Genomic DNA, 19,784 nt, shown 5'->3' with positions numbered 1-19,784 from the left:
AAGGCACCTGTCCAACATAAATAATAAAGAGTGTTCTAAAAATACTCAGTGAAGGAATTAGGTGTGTACTGGAAATACAGTCTTCTGAATAACCAATTACAGCTTTTAGGAAGAAACAACCAGAGGGAACAGTTTGTTACAAGAGAAATCCTTTAAATTGTAGGTGATTTTTTCTTCCTGTGGTGATTTGGATCTGATGGAGCACCAGACGAGCTTGGTGTCTTCAGAAGACGGAACAAGGGAGCAGGAGAACATGGATGATTCAAACAGTGAACAACAATTCAGAGTCTTTAGGGACTTTGATTTCCTAGATGTTGAGCTGGAAGATGGGGAGGTACAGTATATTTTCTTTGAAACAGCTTTTTTATTAAAACACTTTTATACTCTTTCTACTAAACACTACTCTTCTTGTAACATAAAACTTTAACTGTTTAACTGTAAACTTAATTTTGAGTTCAGATTGTTTATAATGTTCACTTAGTGTTTATTTAAGTAGCATAACAGTAAAAGGCTACCACACCCTTCCTTTCTGAATCTACTTTAGGAAACACTGCAACACTGTTAGTGGAAAATAAAACCTCTGTTCTAGTACCTTTTCAGTGAATTTACTTTTAAGTGAATTTATTTTAAATACAATTTATAAAGATCTAAATTGTTAACAAAAATATGTTTACTTATTAAAAACCTATAAAATGAAATTATTCCAAATCAGTTGGTTCATAAGTAACCCTCTAAAACATTAACTCAGGCCTCCAGGCTGCTGTTATTCCTGCAACTGCTGATGAAATCACTAATGTTTAGAGAGCTATACCTTCCATTCTGCTTAGATGTCTGGGATTTCATCATTTCCTGCAGGAGCTAAACAAAATTCTGAGGGCCCAGATCAAGTCTTGACAGGTGAAGCCTATCAGCTCACCTTGAGCTGAAATTGCTGAAGGGGAAAAGTTGAAGAACTGCTGAATTTTTGGGGTACACCCTTTAATTTCTTTCTGTTTGGTTGGGAAAGCCCAAAAATTAATATCCATTGCCAAACAAATCTAACATTTTTGTTGCTATTTAGAATTTCAGAAATTGTTAGCTCTTTTGAAGGACTTAAGGTGCAGATGTTCAGCAAACTGAACAGTTTAATAAATTGTCTTGTCATAATCTGAACTCAGTGTTAACAAGAATTCTCTCAGGCATTGCTCTTAGCCCTGAGAAGAACAAGTGTACAAGTAGAAATAGTAATTTTTCTACCTATTTGTATTCCAGTAGTAAAATAATTTTAAGGTAAACAGACCCCTGAGGTGTGAACTCATGTACATCTGAACTTTTTCTTTCCCAATGAAGAGAAAGATGAGGGAATGGAAAAAAATGTCACTAAGTCCTTATTTTTCCAAGTCTTGAATTTCTGTATCAAAATATAGTAATTTTGGCTCACAGCTGCCCATGAGTTTGCTAAAAAAAATAAAAGGGTAGCTGGCAGTAATGATTGAAAATACATTAGACAAATAATATGAAGGATCTCTAATGCTCAAAAAATGATAAATGATAAAACAACGCCAGGTTTTTTGTCAAAAATATACTGACTGCAGTAATTGTTGTGTCTTAAATGCTTTCAAGATAATACAAGGATTTGACACTGCAATTTTGACTGAATATAACTTGATAATGTTTTGTCTACTGAAATTCAGGAATTTCTTCTTTCTCTTCACCACTTAAAACCATACAGAGAGCATATTGTGCAGAATTCCCACCAAAATGAATTTACCTTCATGGATTGTGATGCTGTAAAGATTTCTTTTATACATGTGGCTAATTTCAAGACTGAGGCCTAAATTAATTGATATCCTAATTGTCTTAAATTGGTCATGAAACAGATACTAAGCTTCTCTAGTTTTATATGAAGTAAAATGAAAAATGTAGCCTTTTACTTGATACAGGTTTTAAATTGCCATGGATCTGAAGCCTTGCGTTCCACAGTATAGTCCAGACTGACTTACTAGTTTTTTAAAATTAAATAGATACTTTAGCCAAATTCAGACCTGGTATAAGAGTCTACTTCCTTAAGCTAGCAAGAGCAACATCAAAAAAATCATCCCCAGACCACAAGATGTACCTGTTTGAAATTTGATAAAGATGTGAAAGCAAGTAATTGTTATTTTCAAACTTAAAAGATAGGCTGAAGAGTTGAAGTTTCTGTGATAATATTTGTTACAGTTGTAGGCAAATGTTTGTCTATGATGTCTTTATTACAGTAATTTTACATAGATTCTTTCTATTTGTTTTTCTATCTGTTATATCTGCTACCCAGGAACTTCAGGTAAGAATGCTACTTGAACCCAGATGTGCCAGCATATGTTATGCCTTCTTGCAAATTTGTATTGTAGAATAACATCATAGTTTTGCTGTTACCTCCCCCCTTCAGTGTGTGCGTGGAGGGGTGGGGTGTGCTTGCATTTCTGGCAGGTGCTTCATTTTTTGTCTTGTATTAGAAATATTTTTGAGGGTTTTTTCAAAAATTCTGCTTCATTTTAAGTTTGCTTTTGACATGTTCAGCAGTCTTCACAAGTTTTAAAATATCTTACTTCTAGTATCAGTGTTTTTCAAATTGAGCCATTTCTCCTTTTGGTAACTTTGTGCATGATTAATATGTAGAAACTTCATTATTTATAATAGAGTAAAGTTTGGGCCATTTGTTCCTATGGGCAAATTATATATAATTTCTAGCTTTTCAGTTGTGGTATATTGTCTTCTGCTAGCATCTTGCTAAAGCTGATGCCTGACACCTCTTAAAAAAGTTGCATGCCAGACTGAATTTAACTGAATAAGTAAATTAATTTCTACAGCTTAATTTAATTCCTCTGTGTGATCCTACCAACTTTGCTGGACTCATTTACCTTCTTAAGAAAACTGAAAAGGCACATCACTGGTTGCCAGTTTGGGACCTAAACTTGCAGTTTATCAATGTATAGCGAGAACTAAAATGATAGAGAATTCTAATGAGTTGTACAAATTATAAAAAAAAATCAGCAACCACAGTAATTTGCATATTGGTTTCTGATAGTCTGTACATCAGTTATTGTGCAAACACAGCCCCCAAAAAGTCTCTGCCTCAAACTGCCTGTGCTCTAAAAGCTGTATCCATATGGAAATACTGCCTTACTATGCAGTTCCACAACACTTATGCCTATACCCTACAATATCTGAGCGATTCCACTAACTTTGCATACTTTGTCAACATGGTAAGGATCAAAACTTGTGTGAAAGAGGTTTTGCATGATTCTTACTGGCTCTACAGAGGAGCTTTACTGCTGTTCCCCACATAGGATTACTTCCCTTTTTATTGCGCTGCTGTCTCTCTTTTCCACTGGGTTGTGGTAAAGTTTAAAGCAGCTGCAAGGGCACATCTGATCCTTTACCAGAGGGTGTTGATTGTGAGAAGTTCTGTGTGGTACTTGCTCACTGCTGGCCAGACACATTTGTAACATGTGGCTGTATTCCTCTGAATTGATGTTTATCACTGGTGACTTTCCAAATAGGAGATAGCTTTCCTCCTGCTGTAGATAAAAATCAACAGCTTCTCAAATACATCTTTGCTCTTGTTAACTATGAAAGAAAGATTGCTTTCACAGACTCCAAAAACAACAACTCCATCTTCATAGACACATGTTGACCTCTTGTTTAAATTCATTATGATTATAAGTGTCCCTGTAGCAAATTTATGCTAATCCAAATACCCTGGGTATTTGAGTTACACTGTTTCATCTCTATTACCCTTTTCCCTCACTTTTAATTCACTGCCCCTTCTAACTGCATGCCCTGGAAGTGTCCCTTTTCATTTTTCTTCTTTTTGCTGGCTTCCTTCTTTAAGACATCGCAGAATAAAACTGCAACAGGACATATTCCCACGGACATTGGTTGCAATGTTTACCGATAACTTTACTAGGCATCATGAGGATCAGGGTGTGATGACCGTCATCTTTTCTTGCTTGCTTATTTGTGTCATTTTGTCATTTGTTAATTCTGTAACTGATGTGTTTGTGGAGGATGTCTCATTGCTGCATGTATCCTACAGCCATTGTGGGGTAGGATGGACAACCAAAGAACTTGTTAAAATAAATAGCTTGGAACTGAACAGTCATTTTTATGGTTTAAAGAGACCTAACTTCTTAAATCTTAGATGTGTTCTGTTCTCTTTCCACACAAAACTACCATATGATACCAATCCCAGGATGAAAACACAGGGTTCTTCCAATAATATGTCAGGCTTCATGACAATTTCATGTTCTTTATTATAGTGCATTCCTTAGTTATAAATGTTCTTTTGAATTACAGTTCTTCGATTTCTGGGTTGCCTTTTTCCTTAAAAATATTTTTTTTCTGTTTTTATCATGTTTGTTTGTGAACAATGAGCTTAGTGTCACAAAACTGAACTTCCCCTCTCCCTCAATTCATATTCCACGATCCATTGCATTAAAGGGTAATGATGAAAAGTAAGATCAATTTGTGGAAGTTTGTTGATTGTTAAGGAGGTAAGATTGCAGTGTAATTCATTGCACTTTATGCAGTTTGGTCCTCATTCAGTAAATGTCTGAGTAGTCCTGAATGGGGATTACTCAAGTGTTTAAAATTACAACTTTGCTTAAGGGACCTCACTCAGCTGAGACCTCATTCTCTATGATTGCGCATAATTTTGATCTGCAGAAGCCCAGGAAATACTCATAATCAGTGATTGTTTTTTAGGCAGAACTATATTTTTGTCAAATTGATATTTAGAAGATCACTATCAGCTTGAATTTTCACCAATTGACTTGCTTAAGACTGTTGCAACTTACAGAGAGTCTTGTTTTAAACAGTCAGCCCTGAACCTTAAAAAGAAACATTTTTCTCTATAAATTTCCTTCCCATTTTAATGATGGTTTGAGGGCTTTCACCTACATAAAGTGCCCAAAACTGCAGCTGTATACTTCTGGGGAGACCTTTCTTGATGTGTGAGGCCCCTTTCGCCTCTGTGGGTCTGTGGCAGGAGCAGTTGTGGATGTGGTCCTGCATTTGCTGGAGAGGAACCTGCCCAGACATAGGAAGGGAGTGAGAATTAGGAAAAAGGCATACAGTCCACTGGAAAATATATAAAGTAAAAAAATGGAAAAATGGTGGAAAACTAATTGTCATTTTTGTACATGAAAGAAATCAAGTGATCAGTTCACCAGCCTTACAAATGGTTATACAATTTGCTTAATGCACTCAGCTTTATGTAACTGCATGTGGGATCAGAACTGAAAGTCAGTATAAAATGGTTGGTCGATTTGACTGTGTCCTTTTTAAAATGTGACATCTCAGGCAATGCTTTTCAGGCTGCTCTCAAAATATAGTTTCGAATAATTCAAATATATTCAAGTTACAAAAATAAGTAATACGGGCCTATAATAAAAGTTAAAAAGGTGTGCTGCTTTAGGTGTCACACTTTACGTGTAAAGGAGGGACTTGTTCAAATCTACTCACCATTATGGTTATGTATATAATGCAAATAATCTAAAATCTATAACATAAGTTTTGCAATTGAACCATTGTTTTGAACTGTGCTCCTAATACTTTTAAACACCATGGAAAAATCCCCTAAAATTGCTTCCAAACTTTTCTTTTGCCTGTCATTGCTCTACTGGTATTGAGGAGTGTATATATGGACTTACAAAACCAAATTCTTAAATTAGCAAGTGCATGAAAAACATCTAATACTGAAAAGAGTGAATGCTCATTTAACTGCCATTTCCACGCTTCTGCTCTTATCTCCAGGTGATCAAAAAAATAATGCTTATATCAAGTTTTTATTATATTTTTGCCTAAAAGTATTTCTGGAGCTAACTTTGATTAGGTCTTTGCATATGATCAGTTTTAAATCAAGAAAGCTGACCCTGTATCTGATTTCAGGGTGAAAGCATGGACAACTTCAACTGGGGAGTGCGCAGACGGTCCCTGGACAGCCTGGACAAGTGTGACATGCAGCTGCTGGAAGAGAGCCAGCTCTCGGGGAGCACGCCCAGCCTGAACAAAATGAACCATGAGGACTCCGATGAGTCATCAGAGGAGGAGGACCTGACCACCAGCCAAATCTTGGAGAACTCAGACCTAGTAAGTTGCAAACTTGAAATTTAAGAACAAAAAAAGGAGTTGTGTTTTTAAATAAGATGGGCTTTTAGTTTCCTCTGCCCAGGGGCAACCTAATCAGCTGAAATTGGTGGGTGCATTTTCACTTATTTGCAAAGGTAAACAGGAATTTTAATGCAAAGTTTGAAACACAGGAAACATATCTTATTATTTGCCCCTTTTTTACTATATGACAGTTTTGCACAATTGGCCAACAGTAAATCTTTCTGATGTATTTAATGCTTAAAGAAATAGAACAAAACTCCGGGTTGGTAAACAGTGTCAGATTTTCTTTGTTCACTTCAGGGATGTTTTAAATAAAATTTTTGTGCCAGAAACATCGAAAGCGTTGTGTCTGTGTACAGGCTGAGAGCCATCATCACTGCTCTTTAAGACAATGTCTCCTTTACATGTTCATGAAAGCAGTGTGTGGTAGGGTAGCTGTATACTTAGTTCTTCCATGCTTCTGTTGTCTTTTAAACAGATTATAAATCTTTCCCCATCTGAGGATGCAAATCATATTGACTCACTTTCTACATCATGTGACACAACCTCAGCAGACCCTCATTTTAATATAGGAACATCGAGCTTTGATGTGTCTTTGCCTGATATGAATAATCTCCAAGTGTCTGAAGGAGCTAAGGTGAATACATCTTTTTCTTTCTTTTCCAACTGGACTGTATTTTATATAAAACTTTTACAAATTATTTTTGCTTATACTTTCATAAAGGATTTGATCTGTGAAATCAAGTACATTCTGGCTTCCTCTGTAAATATCGTAGTACAATACATTCAGGCGCTCTTGCACCTTCATACTGTTTCCTTTCTACTTATACTTTCTTCATTAAAAGATGTTATTTATCGTTTCTTTAGTATATTGTGCTACACATGCACCAAAATAGTACAAGCTCATTGGAAGACAAATTCATGAACTGGCTACAAGTTACAGCCCCAAGGGAATATTCTTTTGTTCTTCATGCTGATTTAAAAGAATGATATGCCAACTCATGTGGTGGGTGTATGCGTGTATTCTCTGACATTTTTTGTATGTGGGGACCTATTGTACAGTTGTGTACACTGGATTCAGTACTTGCCTTTTGGCAGACACTCAGAAATTTTAAATTCATGACTGCAATATTAAGCTATCCGGGGTGGGGGGGAAGGCAGGATTTGCAAGCATATGACAACCATGTTCAGCACAGTTTATTTCCTAGAATTGTATCAGAAGATGAACACAGAGTAAGGCTGGTAAATTATTATCAATATGGGGATGGCTTCTTTAATTTTCTGTTTGATAATACTTGCTTGTGAGAGACCAGGTGAACCTACCCTTCTCAGTGTCCCTCCAGAAATATAATCTGGGGTGAGGTCTGTGTGTGAATTAGTGACTTCATGATACTGTTGCCTTATGTCAGTAAAGCTTCTCTGTCATGTCTAAATTGTGTGACTTCTGCAGAAAGAGCAGTGTATGAGCAGGAGAAAAATATGTCTTGTGTAATCATTGGCTGTCATTCCACTTCTTGCCCTTGGTCCCCTCCAAATGCAGCCACACAAAAAAATTGATACAGTATTGCTAGCACTGCATATAACAGAAGTAATGGAAACTTTATTAAAGAGGTCATAGAAAAGGAGATTGGAACTGTGCTGAGTATTGAACAAAATCGTTTGTGTCAGAAACCTCTGCAGGAAGAAGAAAGGACAGAAGGAGGGTAAGGATAGGAAAGGAGGGAAACTTCTGAAAGTAGTGGTTGTGGAGAAGGTAAACTCATTGTTTGTCAAAACAAGTAGACAAGTAACCGCGTAACAACCATAAACAGCACAAGTTGGCAGAATTTCAGTTCAGGAAGCAGCAGTCAGAACAGATATGTTTGCAGGTGGTGACTGCAGCTAATCTCCAGCTGCTGTAGCTGTTGGTACATACATTAAGAATTGCAAATCACAGTTCAGGAGTCTCATATATGCCTGAGGGTTTAGAATCTTTACTGTCAAAATTTCTTTAATGGCCCATGGGCCAATGTTCATCCAAAAAAATGAAAAACTTTGGAAAAAGTGAGTGAAGAATGTAAAATCACAGTAGTTTCTTGTGGGGTTGACAGGCAAATTCAGCTAGTCCTGGTACAGGTTTAGATATTGGTGAAAAACATAACCCAGGTTACTAGTCTTACAAAGATGTTTGAATTGATAAACACAGATTGCCTTCTCAGTGTTTTTTTGCCTCAAACTTATTTTCTACTAGTGTGCACACTTCTGTATTTTTACTCTAAACACATTGGAGTCAATGTAAACAAAATTAAAATGTCTGGGTTTATATTTATTCTAAGGAATAAGTTATCCAGTTTTTAGTCAGAAAATTTGAAATTTACACCTAAAAAATTTTTACATAATTTGATAACACAAAACCTGAGCACTTTCCTGTTTCTCTTTTCCTCTGAGTTCTTCTTTTCAGAGAGCTGATGGTATGTCAGCAATGCAGAGGAAAATTTTTGTTACTTCTTTAGCACTGTACAAAAATGTTTAGTTGTTGCATCATAAGCAAAAACAAAAATATCACCTCAACCTTTAAATAGATGCAGCAAATGAGAGAAACAGGCTGATTATATAGGCCTCTTCTCAAATGTTTGAGTGCTAAAATCCAGATATTATTGTTAAAAGCATGGAATCAGTTAAACTTATTTGCTATTAAAGATAGTGATCACAATAATTAATATAATACTTAAAAGCTGTTAGAAGACAAATGGATAATGCTATGAGGGATACAAAGATTCAGATGGTGCTCTGTTATGTATTTTTCAAGTTATCTCAACTTACAGATTTCTGGAAGTATACTACAATCCTGCATGAATATTCAGAATCTACTTTTTTATTTTGCTTTTGGGTCATCATATTGGACACCAGTGGGTGAAAGATGTTTGCTTCCTCTTTCTTCCTGCCCTACCCTATCCTATCAAAATGTATTTTCCTCATACAAACACTGTCATTGCAGTGAAGAAACCAATGATTCTTTCAAGCTAATATTTAATATTTGAAAGTGGTTAATACTAATTACTTCTTGAAGAAGCATGAAACATTTACACTTCTTAGCAGCTGATCTGGTTCCTAATCTGATAATTCAGCCATATAGCTTTTATTTCTGTTTTCAAGATGGCTGGTGCTCTGATTGATTTCATTCACCCTGAACTCAGGACTGTTCCTCTCTCTTTTGCTTAGAAAATAAAGCAAACCAAAAAAGCATTCTTCTCCTTAATTTCTGATCCTGTCTTTTCTGATATAAGTCTTGTTTAATTTTTAGAAATGCAAATCCCCAGATTTTATCTGGGATCCAAGCAGATTTGGTAAACTGAAGAGGGCCACTTTTCTCCTTTAATTCCACTTGCCACAGATTTCCCTCTCCACCAATTGCCAACACATGTATGTGCATGCATATGTGCCCAAACATTTGAGCTATTCACTGCAGTCATCCCTAAAGGAATGCTTTGCAGGATGCTGTGGGTGATGCAGACAAAAGCCAAAAGATTAAAACTGAAACAAAATTTGTTCAAACTAAAAATGCAAGAGAAATTGGAATGTTTCAAAAAGAAATCAGGAGCTATAGGTGCTAATAGAAGAAAACGGAAGGAAATGAGAGAAGCATAGTCCTTTTAATGTAAAATGTTTTGGATTCTTCTTGAATGTAAATGATGTATTAAAATTAATTCTCAATTTTAAACATTCATATAGTCTTCCAGATGGTGATTGTTTTCAGTTGTTTCAAATCAATTTTGAGAGGCTTTAATACCCTCTTGGACACCATCAAGTGTTAAGTGACAAGGACAGCCTGACAGTAAAAAGAACCCTATTGTTTTTCCGGAAAAATTACTTCCCTGCTATGTTGCCAAATGCATTGAAATCTGAAATTCTTTGCTAGGCAAGTTGAAGAAATGCCTTAAAAATAATATTTATCCAAGACAGTGAGTTAAGCAAATACAGCATTGTTCAAGAAGTGTAACTTGATTCATGTAATTTATAATCTGTGGCTTTATATCTGTGCAGTTTAACATATTGTCAGGTGAGTTTTTTTCATAAAATGCTTCTATTTATTAGTGGAATTAACTTACTAATTTACTGTTTTCTAAGACATCATCATTCACTCCCCTAGGCTGAAGCTGTACATGAAGAACAAGATATACCAGTCCATGAGGATGACCTTTCAGGGTCTACAAATGAACTTCCTGGAGCATTTGAATGCAGTGATAGTCTTAGTCTGGATATGACAGAAACTGAAGAGAAAGTTGGCAGGCTGGAACAGTTTGCTAGGTACTTGTATATGCTATTATTCATGCAAGTTCTTTTACACTGTACAACAAAAGTGGTAACAAGGTGGTGGTTAATGGAATGACTGTTCTGGCCACAGGAGTTATAAAATTCTCATGATTTTGGAGCAATGAGAAGACAATGCCCTAATTACCTGCATAACTATCACACAACTGAAAAAAACCCAAAATCAAACCCAAGCTTGGGCTTCTAGGAAAAACAAATTTATGATGCAGTTAGTCATTATGTATGTACTATATTTAATCAAAATAAAAGAAGGATTTTTAAAGATTTTCAGTAATGGAGATGTGACTTAACTACCTGTTCAACAGATCAGGCAGGTATTCATCCTTTTGATTTCTCATGAAAGGAAGTCTCAGTGTTGTCAAAGATCTCAACTATATACTCTTAAAGGCTGCTGGTGGGTGTGACTAGACCTCAGTATATGTTATAGGCATCAGGATTTTTTCCATGCCATATGGAGCTCTATCACATTTGGGATGTTGAGTTAGATTGCAATTAGCCTGTATTTAAGGAGATGAGAGGGGGAGATGGGGGGGAGAGGAGATGAGAGGAAACTTCACTCCTGTGAAGTTTCAGCCTTCTTCCTCCAAATGATGGTACAATAAAACAATTTAGGTGTTCTGGGATGGAGGAAAATAGATGACAATGGCCTGAAAATAGGGATTCTGATTTGGAGTTTTCCTCATTGTAGCCAACATCTTGTCAACCTTCAAAAGTAATTTAAAAGTTCATGAATATTTTTAGAAAGGTGATATAATTGGTCCTGTGATTATATGTCTCTGTTATAGCATAGTTTATCTGCCACCTTCTTGGTATTCTCCTTTCATCACCTTTTGTTTTTAATCCTTCAGTTTTGGAGACGTTGACCGAAACACCTCCCCTCCTCCCTCACCATTTTTTTCTGCCATCCTGGCTGCATTTCAGCCAGCAGCATGTGATGATGCAGAAGAAGCCTGGCGTAGCCATATCAACCAGCTCATGTGCGACTCGGATGGTTCCTGTGCAGTTTATACATTTCATGTGTTCTCTTCCCTGTTTAAGGTGAGAAAATGAGTTTAAGATACAAAATCAAAATGTTTAAACTGTGTGTGGCAATTAGTAGTTCTTGAAAACAGTACCAGTAATGAACTACTAGATAGATAACCATTGTAATTTTGCATACTGTGGAATTGGCATACTACATTTTCATGCAGAACTGTCTTCTATGACCTGTTTTGTCACAAAAATAGTATATATCTCATACTTCCAAGTTTGGAGGTAACATTATAGAATATGGATCCACTTTAAAGAGTGTTTTCTTCAGTACTTTGCAAATAGTCTGAAACAATAAATGCAAGAGACAAGGAAATAACCTTTTTAATCTCAAAGTATTGTTAATCTGTTCTTTTATCTCCAACTCTTGAAATCTGCACATGCCCCTGTGAAAGTCAACATTATTAAATGTTTTGTACCTACTCATCTGAGTAGAAATATCCAGCTGCCATCATATAACATAAATTCCAGAAATTGAGTCTGAAGACTAGAAATACATTTCTCCTTTCTAAAACTGTATGCTTGCAAAGATAACAATCTTGCAAAAAGATAATGAGAAAAAAGGAGTCAAATGCACAAGATGTTCTAAGAGTGACTGTCTGGTTTTACCCATAATTAGTTATAAAGCCTTTTTAATGGTTTCTCCTGCAGCTGCAGGATGGTTAGCATGCTCCAGCAGCATACATAGCAGCCAGGTAACTTTGTACGGAGTTTAAGTACCCATGATCTCAGAGTATGCGACTTTTTATGAACAATTAATACAATTATTACACTGTTAATTAATGTACAGTTGCAAGATATTTTGATATGTCTAAGATTATCCTTATAAGAAAGATGTATCATACGCTAAGAATCTCTTCATCATGTTTCCTCTATGCTCCACTGGAGTTGGATGTCTTTTCTAGCTGCACATTTTCCTCCTTTAAACATTACACCACTGTAAATATGAGTGTTTTATAAGCATTCTTTTAAACACTGATAAATAATCATTTGGAGGGAATAAAACCCACTGCTGACTTGCATGTTAGTCCTATGTTTCTTCATGATGTCAGCTTTTCTGCCCTTACCTCAGTCCTAGAGGTTAATTGCCCTGTTTAAGTGTTCTGAGAGTTATTTGTTCTTTTTTCTTCTCTTTGAAGAAGTAAAAAGGAACTGGTGTCACACTTCTGAAGACTAAACAAATAATACTGTGTAATGAAAGACCTAAACATTACTTGAAAAGTACCTGTTTAACTTGAAATCCTAGTATGCACACACTACATTTGCTGTTGTGCTTGCCCTGTATTCAGAATCTTCCCTATTCGTTTTCTTCACTTGATATTGGAAGAGAAAGAAAAACGTGTTAATAATATCAACAAGCCACCATTTTTAGCTGGGGTCACAGCTGTATTTTTAGTTTATAAAAATAGCTTTGTTCTTCTCTTCAGGGCTAAAACATAGGAGTAGTATTTTCCCATATTTTTTTGTAAGATCTCAGCTTGTCTGGAATTGTATTGTGTTTGCACCATCAAACTTTGCTACTCATTCACTAGCTTTGACTTGTGACCCTCACCAACAGGAAGTTTCAGAAACAAGCCCAGTGTGTGCTAGGCTTGCAAAATATTTAACTGTGAAACAAAATCCTTGTTTGGAGGAGCTTGTCAACTGAATACTTGGTGAAGTGAAAGAAGTGCATTTTCCAGGGCACCTACATTTCAGTCTGCATCAAGTTAATGGTATCTTGGATGCTTGCCCACAACATGCTAAACTTGTTTAAAATTCCTGAAATTATTGAAGTACTTTTCCTGTAAACAAGTCATAGGTCAGAGATCTCTGGATTATCTTTGCAGCTGCCTCTTTGTATTCCCTTAAATTAAATGTCTTCCAGCAGACCAGACAGTTCCAAGTAGATTGGAGATCTAGCAAGCAGTTTCCACAATTGAGACCTTCTGTTATGGAAAGTCCTCTTCCCAGAAGAGGAAACCTGAGGTTAAGAAGAAAACTATCTGAGAATATTTTGTTATTATTTACATAGACACAAAGCACAGCGACTGTATGCAGGCGTATACCTATTCATGATATGCTGGCAGTTGGCATTATTATTCACAGTAATCCCCTTTCCTAGAATATTTTATGAATATTCAGACTTTGCTTGAGAGATTTCCACCCCTGTAGTCTGCACCCAGAAGGACATAGCTGAGATGATAATTTATTACAGAACTGTTAGTCCATGTAATTGCAAAACAAATATATTTGAAATACTATACATAGATAGCAAAGTACAGACCCTCAAAATTTCACATGAAATACTTTAAAACACTGTTCAAGACCATTATCATCATAGCTGTAGATTGATTGTTGCTTTTATGGATATCTGAAAAGGACAGGAGAATGGGAAGAATATTATGTCTTGAATCTAAATAGTAGACTGGTCGGCTTTTGATGAAGCCATGACTTAAATTATTTTTATGCTGAGGAAATTATTTTTATAAATAATGCTGTGTTCTGTGAGTTCTCAAAGATATTTGTTATGGCTCCTATACCTCTTTACCCAGTATTATAACTATCATAGCATTAATTTCCCTAATCTGCAAAGATGTAAAAATATCCAAGCTAGCAAGATCTGTTCTCACCTGCTTTTTCATAGATGTCTCATGGCTACCTGTACACAGATGCCCTTTCTGGAAGCAATAAGGCAAAAGGAGGCATGAAACACATTAGTCTTTTCAGTAGCATCTGTTAGTAGCTGTTTCTCTCCATTGTGATTCCTTGGCCTTCCTCTTAATTATTTCTAGATTACTTCTTGATGTTTGTCCTTTCTCTTGCTAGTTTATTTGGCATCTCCCTCTCTGATAATTGTGCCTACATCACCATACTACTTTTGATATCCAAGATAGCAATTCAGTGCAGTTTCATTTTTTGTGGTACTTTTTTTGCACGAGTATTTGCCCAAATGAAATATTTATGATATAGCCAGTTGTATGTTATAATACATATTTCTATCTTTTAGTGGTATAGAATGTGCTTATGCCTTCTTTTTTTTTTCCTAAAGGAATCGTTAACTCATTATCTTCTTTCTCCATTAAGTTATTTCTAAGGGGCTCTTTCATGCAAATTCTGAATGCATTGAAATCATTTGTATTATTTCTGTAGTCTGTCTCCTTCACTGCCTCAGATTTATAAACTCAATTACTCAGGAGGGCATTGCAGCACCTAAACAGGCTACCCAGAGCCTTGAGAAAGCTCTGAGCTTGGAGGCTTCAGGACTCAGCTAGTCAAAAGCATGGCTGACGTGATCTGGGGTCAGCAATAGTTCCACTTTCAGTTGAAGGCTGGATCAGATGTTCTCCACAGGTCCCTTTCAAAGAGTGTTTCTTGGATTCTCTTTTGTAATCTGTCTTACCAAATTTCCTTTCATTTCTATGTTCTCAGATATCTCTTTTCTCTTGGTTAGTATCAAATGTAGATCTCTTTCTTTTGCCAAAAGGGTTATCAGCAACAGTTTCACTAAGACTTGGACTGACTCTTTTCAGTAAATCTCCAACTGTCACCAAGCCCCATGATTCAGATGATTCTGACAGTTGCTTATAAAAATAATCATTTATCTGGTTAAACCCTTGCCTCTACTACAGACTCAGTGCAGCAGAGAATCTGTACCATGTGCCGAGTGAGGTGTATAGCACTTTGTTTCTGTGTTGAAGTGAGGTGGTAGAAACACATAGTAAGAGCAGTATCAGTCTATCTGATCTTAACTGTGTTCTGATGGGCAGTTCAGATGCTTTCAAGAGAGATTCACAAATAAGTAATTATGAAATTGGTCAGTAGAGGAACTTTGACCATTTTATAAATCACTGATAGTGTACAGTCTATGTACAATGTGAGGGCTTATCTAGCATTTTTTAAAAAGTCATTCAATCCAACAGCTTCCATTATCAATAAAGTCTGAATTCAACTCACCTGATTTTAGATACTTAACTTCAGTGCACCAGTGCAGGAGCAATAACAGGCATCTGTTATCTGTGTCTATCATCCAGATTGGTATTTGGGAAGTGCTCCTCTTCAGTGAGGCATGCTTATGATAGTATGGGTCCTAACTTACATTCCTCAGAAAAATGCCTATGGTAACTTCAAATGAATCAAATAGAAATGTTACATACTTTTATTTTTAAAAATACTTTTATGTTACTCCCACCCGCTGAGCACTAGGATTCACTGAGATATATTTGGGCAGTGAAACCTGCTGTGTATTTATCAATATCATTATTTCAGTTCCTGCAAGATTAATACATTATTTTTATTTATTATTCACTTCATATATTAGTCACTGAAAAGCATTAGAATGTTTCTGGAAGGCTAGACTGGTTTAGAATTCAAAACACCAAAAAAATCTGAGAAGAACAATTCCCGGATGCAAGGCAGTATTTCTAGAGTACTCCCAAGAAGCAGTGAAGTTTTACTAAGAAGTTTTTTCCCACAGGGAAAAACAAAATTTTTTTTCTGATTTTTCCATGCTGCTGTTTGGCATTAGAATGTCCATTATGTTATGTGATTAGCCACTTGACATGGAATATTAACAAAACAATGCCTGGAATAGACAGATAAAGTAATGTGCTGATCAACTCTGTTAACTCTGCATAGACAAGAAAAAAACCGCTACCTGTGGGTAAAAGGCTTTATAAAGTTTGATTCATCTGTACAAGAAAGAATGTATTTCAGTAGTAGATTGTGATGAACTCTGTAATTAGTTTCACAGCTGTACACTGTCTCCAATATAATAACTATTAGTCAGTATCCTAGAGCAGACATTCAGTTCTCCACAGGGAGATAGTCTCTTTTGTACATTATTGTGCAAAGAATAACAGCCAAGCCATTCGTTTACAGAGGAAAGAAGCTCATAGTTGAGTAAATAATATAATAAACTGTGTTTTGCTTTCCAGAATATTCAGAAAAGATTCTGCTTCCTAACCTGTGATGCAGCTAGTTACTTGGGAGATAACCTGCGAGGAATAGGCTCCAAGTTTGTGAGGTCTTCTCAGATGTTAACATCGTGTTCAGAATGTCCCACCCTTTTTGTAGATGCAGAAACAGTGAGTATATTCCTTTCAAAAGGCATGTGCTTCATTGCAGTGTGTTATTTTACTGGCTGCTTCACTTTTGAGCAACTCCTGAACAGATATGTCAAAAGGAACTCACCCCTCCTATCTATATGTTTTATCTCCTGTTCTGAACCATATTTCCATTTATCTTCCATATTATTTTATTAGGTAATTACTGACAGATGAGTAATATAAAATCATAAAATCAAAGATAGTTATGATGGGTTGAGACTGTGTGTCAAAACCCAATATAAAACAGGTGCCTACTGGACTCAGTTGTCTCTCCAAAGGAAAAAGGAGAAGCTACTTTCATAGTTTAGCATGAAAGATGGTAATACATGTAGTGGTTTCATTTGGGTTAGCTGTGCTGTGAGCTGGATGATGCTGGCTGAACATGAGCCAGCAGTGTGCCCAGGTGACCAAGTAGGCCAATGACATCGTGGCCTGTATCAGAAATAGTGTGTCCAGCAGGACCAGGGCAATGACCTTGCCTGGCATTGTACTTGGCACTGGTAAGGTCACACCTCAAATCCTGTGTTCAGTTCTGGGCCTCTAATTGCAAGAAGGACATTGAGGTGCTGGAGCAAGTTCAGAGAAGGGCAACAGAGCTGGTGAAGGGTTTGGAGCACAAATCTTATGAAGAGCTGCTGAGCTAGGCATGTTCAGTCTGGAGAGGGCAGACCTTATCGCTCTCTGCAATTACCTGAAAGGAGGTTGTAGCAAGGTGGGCATCAGCCTCTTCTCCCAGGCAACGAGCAATAGGACAAGGGGAAACAGACTCAAGTTGTGCCAGGGGAGGTTCAGGTTAGATATGAGAAAAAAATCCTTCACCGAAAGAGTGTTTAGGTATTGGAACAGGCTGCCAGGGAAGCAGTGGAGTTACCATTCCTGGAAGTGTTCAAAAACCAAGTAGATGTGGCACTTTGCGATGTGGTTTAGTGGGCATGATGGTATTTGGTCAAAGGTTAGACATGATGATCTTGGAGGTCTTTTTCAACCTAATGATTCTGTGATTCTTTATAAGTATATATTAGGGAATGAATGAGATGGCCCTTCCCACTGTCTTCGTTCTGGCTCATGTTTATCCAACAGCGTCAGGACAGTGTGACCTCCCACAGAGAAGTCTAGAGGTAGGAACTGGTAAAGTGTAATCTTGGGCCTACTGCTGTGACCATGGAAGAGCTGAGTCTTACATCGTCAGAGAGCTGTGGAGAGTAACTGGTTAAGCTTTGTGCGCTGTTTTATTTTAGGGAAGTCCTCTGCAAATCCATTAAACACAGAACACAATTTCAGTTCCACATTATCATAGGTGCAACTTTTGCTATTCACTTTTCAACTTACTTTTCTATTTATTTAGGAGTTTGCATAAATATAAATATTTTTCAGTATTAGTATCTGTAAATCTAAGTGTTCTTTTGCAATATCTTTACTGTACTTTCTACTATGTTAATATTTTTGTTCTTTTATAGTAACATTTACTAGACCTTTTGATTTTATTTCTCCAGCTGCTCTCTTGTGGCCTTCTTGAAAAGCTGAAGTTCAGTGTTTTAGAGCTGCAGGAGTACCTGGACACATACAACAACAGGAAAGAGGCAACACTCTCGGTATGCTGAATTATGTTATGTTCTTGGTTTTGTATGTTTGTATACTTATGCTATGTCAGGAAACTGCACATCCACTCACATCTATTTAGACTAACATTCAGTACAAAAACATGTTTCAGATACTGGATTTATGGAAAGTTTCCTCCTGAACATATGGACCAGAACTAAAAAAATAGCTGTTGTATCCCCTAATATTAGAAACATTGGTATCTTTAATATTCCCAGTCTCTCTCCTGTTCATTCATTAATTAATTTTCTTAGTTTATGCAATTGAAATAGTAATAGAAATCACAACTACACTTTTTAAATTACAGTCAAAGCAAATTGTTGCAGTCTGTGGTAATAAAAATTGCAATTACAAACTTTTGTTTACATGCTGTGCTTTGAAACTAAAATACTACTTATCTTTCTTTGAATCAAATAGTAGGTCTTATTCATATCTTCTTTAATTTCTCTCTCAAAACAGTGGCTTGCAAACTGCAAAGCAACATTTGCTGGAGGCTCACGAGATGGAGTTATTACCTGCCAGCCAGGGGACTCAGAAGAGAAGGTAATGAATGACCAGTATTATTTCTCTCTTGTAAAGTGACATGTGTGATATATCTTGTCCTGGAACCCACAGGAGCCTGCTGTACTTCATCCTTGACTCTGTGCTGGGCTTGGGCATAATCCAGTTTTTACACTTGAGGCTTGAAGTTACTGTTGCTGCCTCTGTTCTGGCCACAGGAAATGGGAAATACTCAGAGGAGGTACTTCTGCCTTCCTCATCTAGACAAGGAAGCAAAGCTAACCCTGCCTGGGTAGGGTGTGCTCTCCCTTTTAGAAGGATGTTGCAGGAGCAGTTTTCCACAGTGGAGTGTCTCTGAAAATCATTCCTGGTGTACTGTCCTTCTATATTACTCCCATTTTATCTACAGCTGTTACAAACTCAGTCTGCTCAACAGCAAGACTTGCCTGGTTGAAATACACTTAGATTAGTAGTTATGAAACATGACTGTGAAATGGCCAGTAAAATGATTTATGCTGTAGATAAGTATTTAGAGCTAAGGCAAAATATCTCTTTATCAATTTTTAACAAAAAATTCATACGCCCATGTATGTGAATATTTGTTTGTTTGTTTATATTTGTTGGTTCCAGTTAAGAAATCTATATTTCAGAAATCGCTACCATCAGCAGTCATTACCATTATTTGATATACTAAGTATAGGAAACAGATGATATCTTGGTGATGTATAATGAATTGAGAAATGTTATTTTATGGAGTTTTTTCCTTTTGGAGAAAAAAGAATGAAGGGATAGGAAAAAGAGGGGTCTGAAGAAAATTAGCCAAGACCAGGAAGCAGCAACAACATGTAAAGAAAAGTGATATATCCTCTTTCCATGTATTTTAACTTATAAAAGATAATTATGACATTTTCAGAATACAGACTTGCCTATTGTAACCATGTTTTTCAAATACCTTCTTTTGTTCTTATGTTGGTTTCAGTTTGTCTTCTTCCCCAGTTCACTTTACTTTCTTCTGTCTTTATCTTAACCTTTCTTTCCCATCTCTATGTATTTGAACTTCCTTGATTTTTATTTTTTTTATGCCATTTCCCAAGAATCCTGAATCCTTACCGCACCTGCATTTTG

At 36.4% G+C, this 19,784-nt stretch overlaps 1 protein-coding gene across 6 annotated transcripts in view; it reads left to right on the top strand.

Annotated features, from left to right (window-relative positions):
• The window catches only part of FRY (FRY microtubule binding protein), a 234,108-nt gene that overhangs the window by 203,840 nt on the left and 10,484 nt on the right, over positions 1-19,784 (top strand). For all 6 annotated transcript variants that reach the window (XM_051778816.1, XM_051778817.1, XM_051778812.1 and 3 more), the window contains 8 exons: positions 164-334; positions 5,911-6,111; positions 6,611-6,769; positions 10,262-10,419; positions 11,292-11,481; positions 16,389-16,538; positions 18,053-18,151; positions 18,618-18,701. In XM_051778816.1, coding sequence (XP_051634776.1) covers positions 164-334; positions 5,911-6,111; positions 6,611-6,769; positions 10,262-10,419; positions 11,292-11,481; positions 16,389-16,538; positions 18,053-18,151; positions 18,618-18,701 — 1,212 coding nt within the window. The remainder of the gene's footprint in view (positions 1-163; positions 335-5,910; positions 6,112-6,610; positions 6,770-10,261; positions 10,420-11,291; positions 11,482-16,388; positions 16,539-18,052; positions 18,152-18,617; positions 18,702-19,784) is intronic.

Source organism: Manacus candei, unplaced genomic scaffold, assembly GCF_025592945.1.
Source record: "Manacus candei isolate 608988 ecotype Guabito, Panama unplaced genomic scaffold, ASM2559294v1 h1tg000014l, whole genome shotgun sequence".
Lineage (NCBI taxonomy): Eukaryota > Metazoa > Chordata > Aves > Passeriformes > Pipridae > Manacus > Manacus candei.
This window is presented reverse-complemented; position numbering and strand designations above follow the sequence as displayed.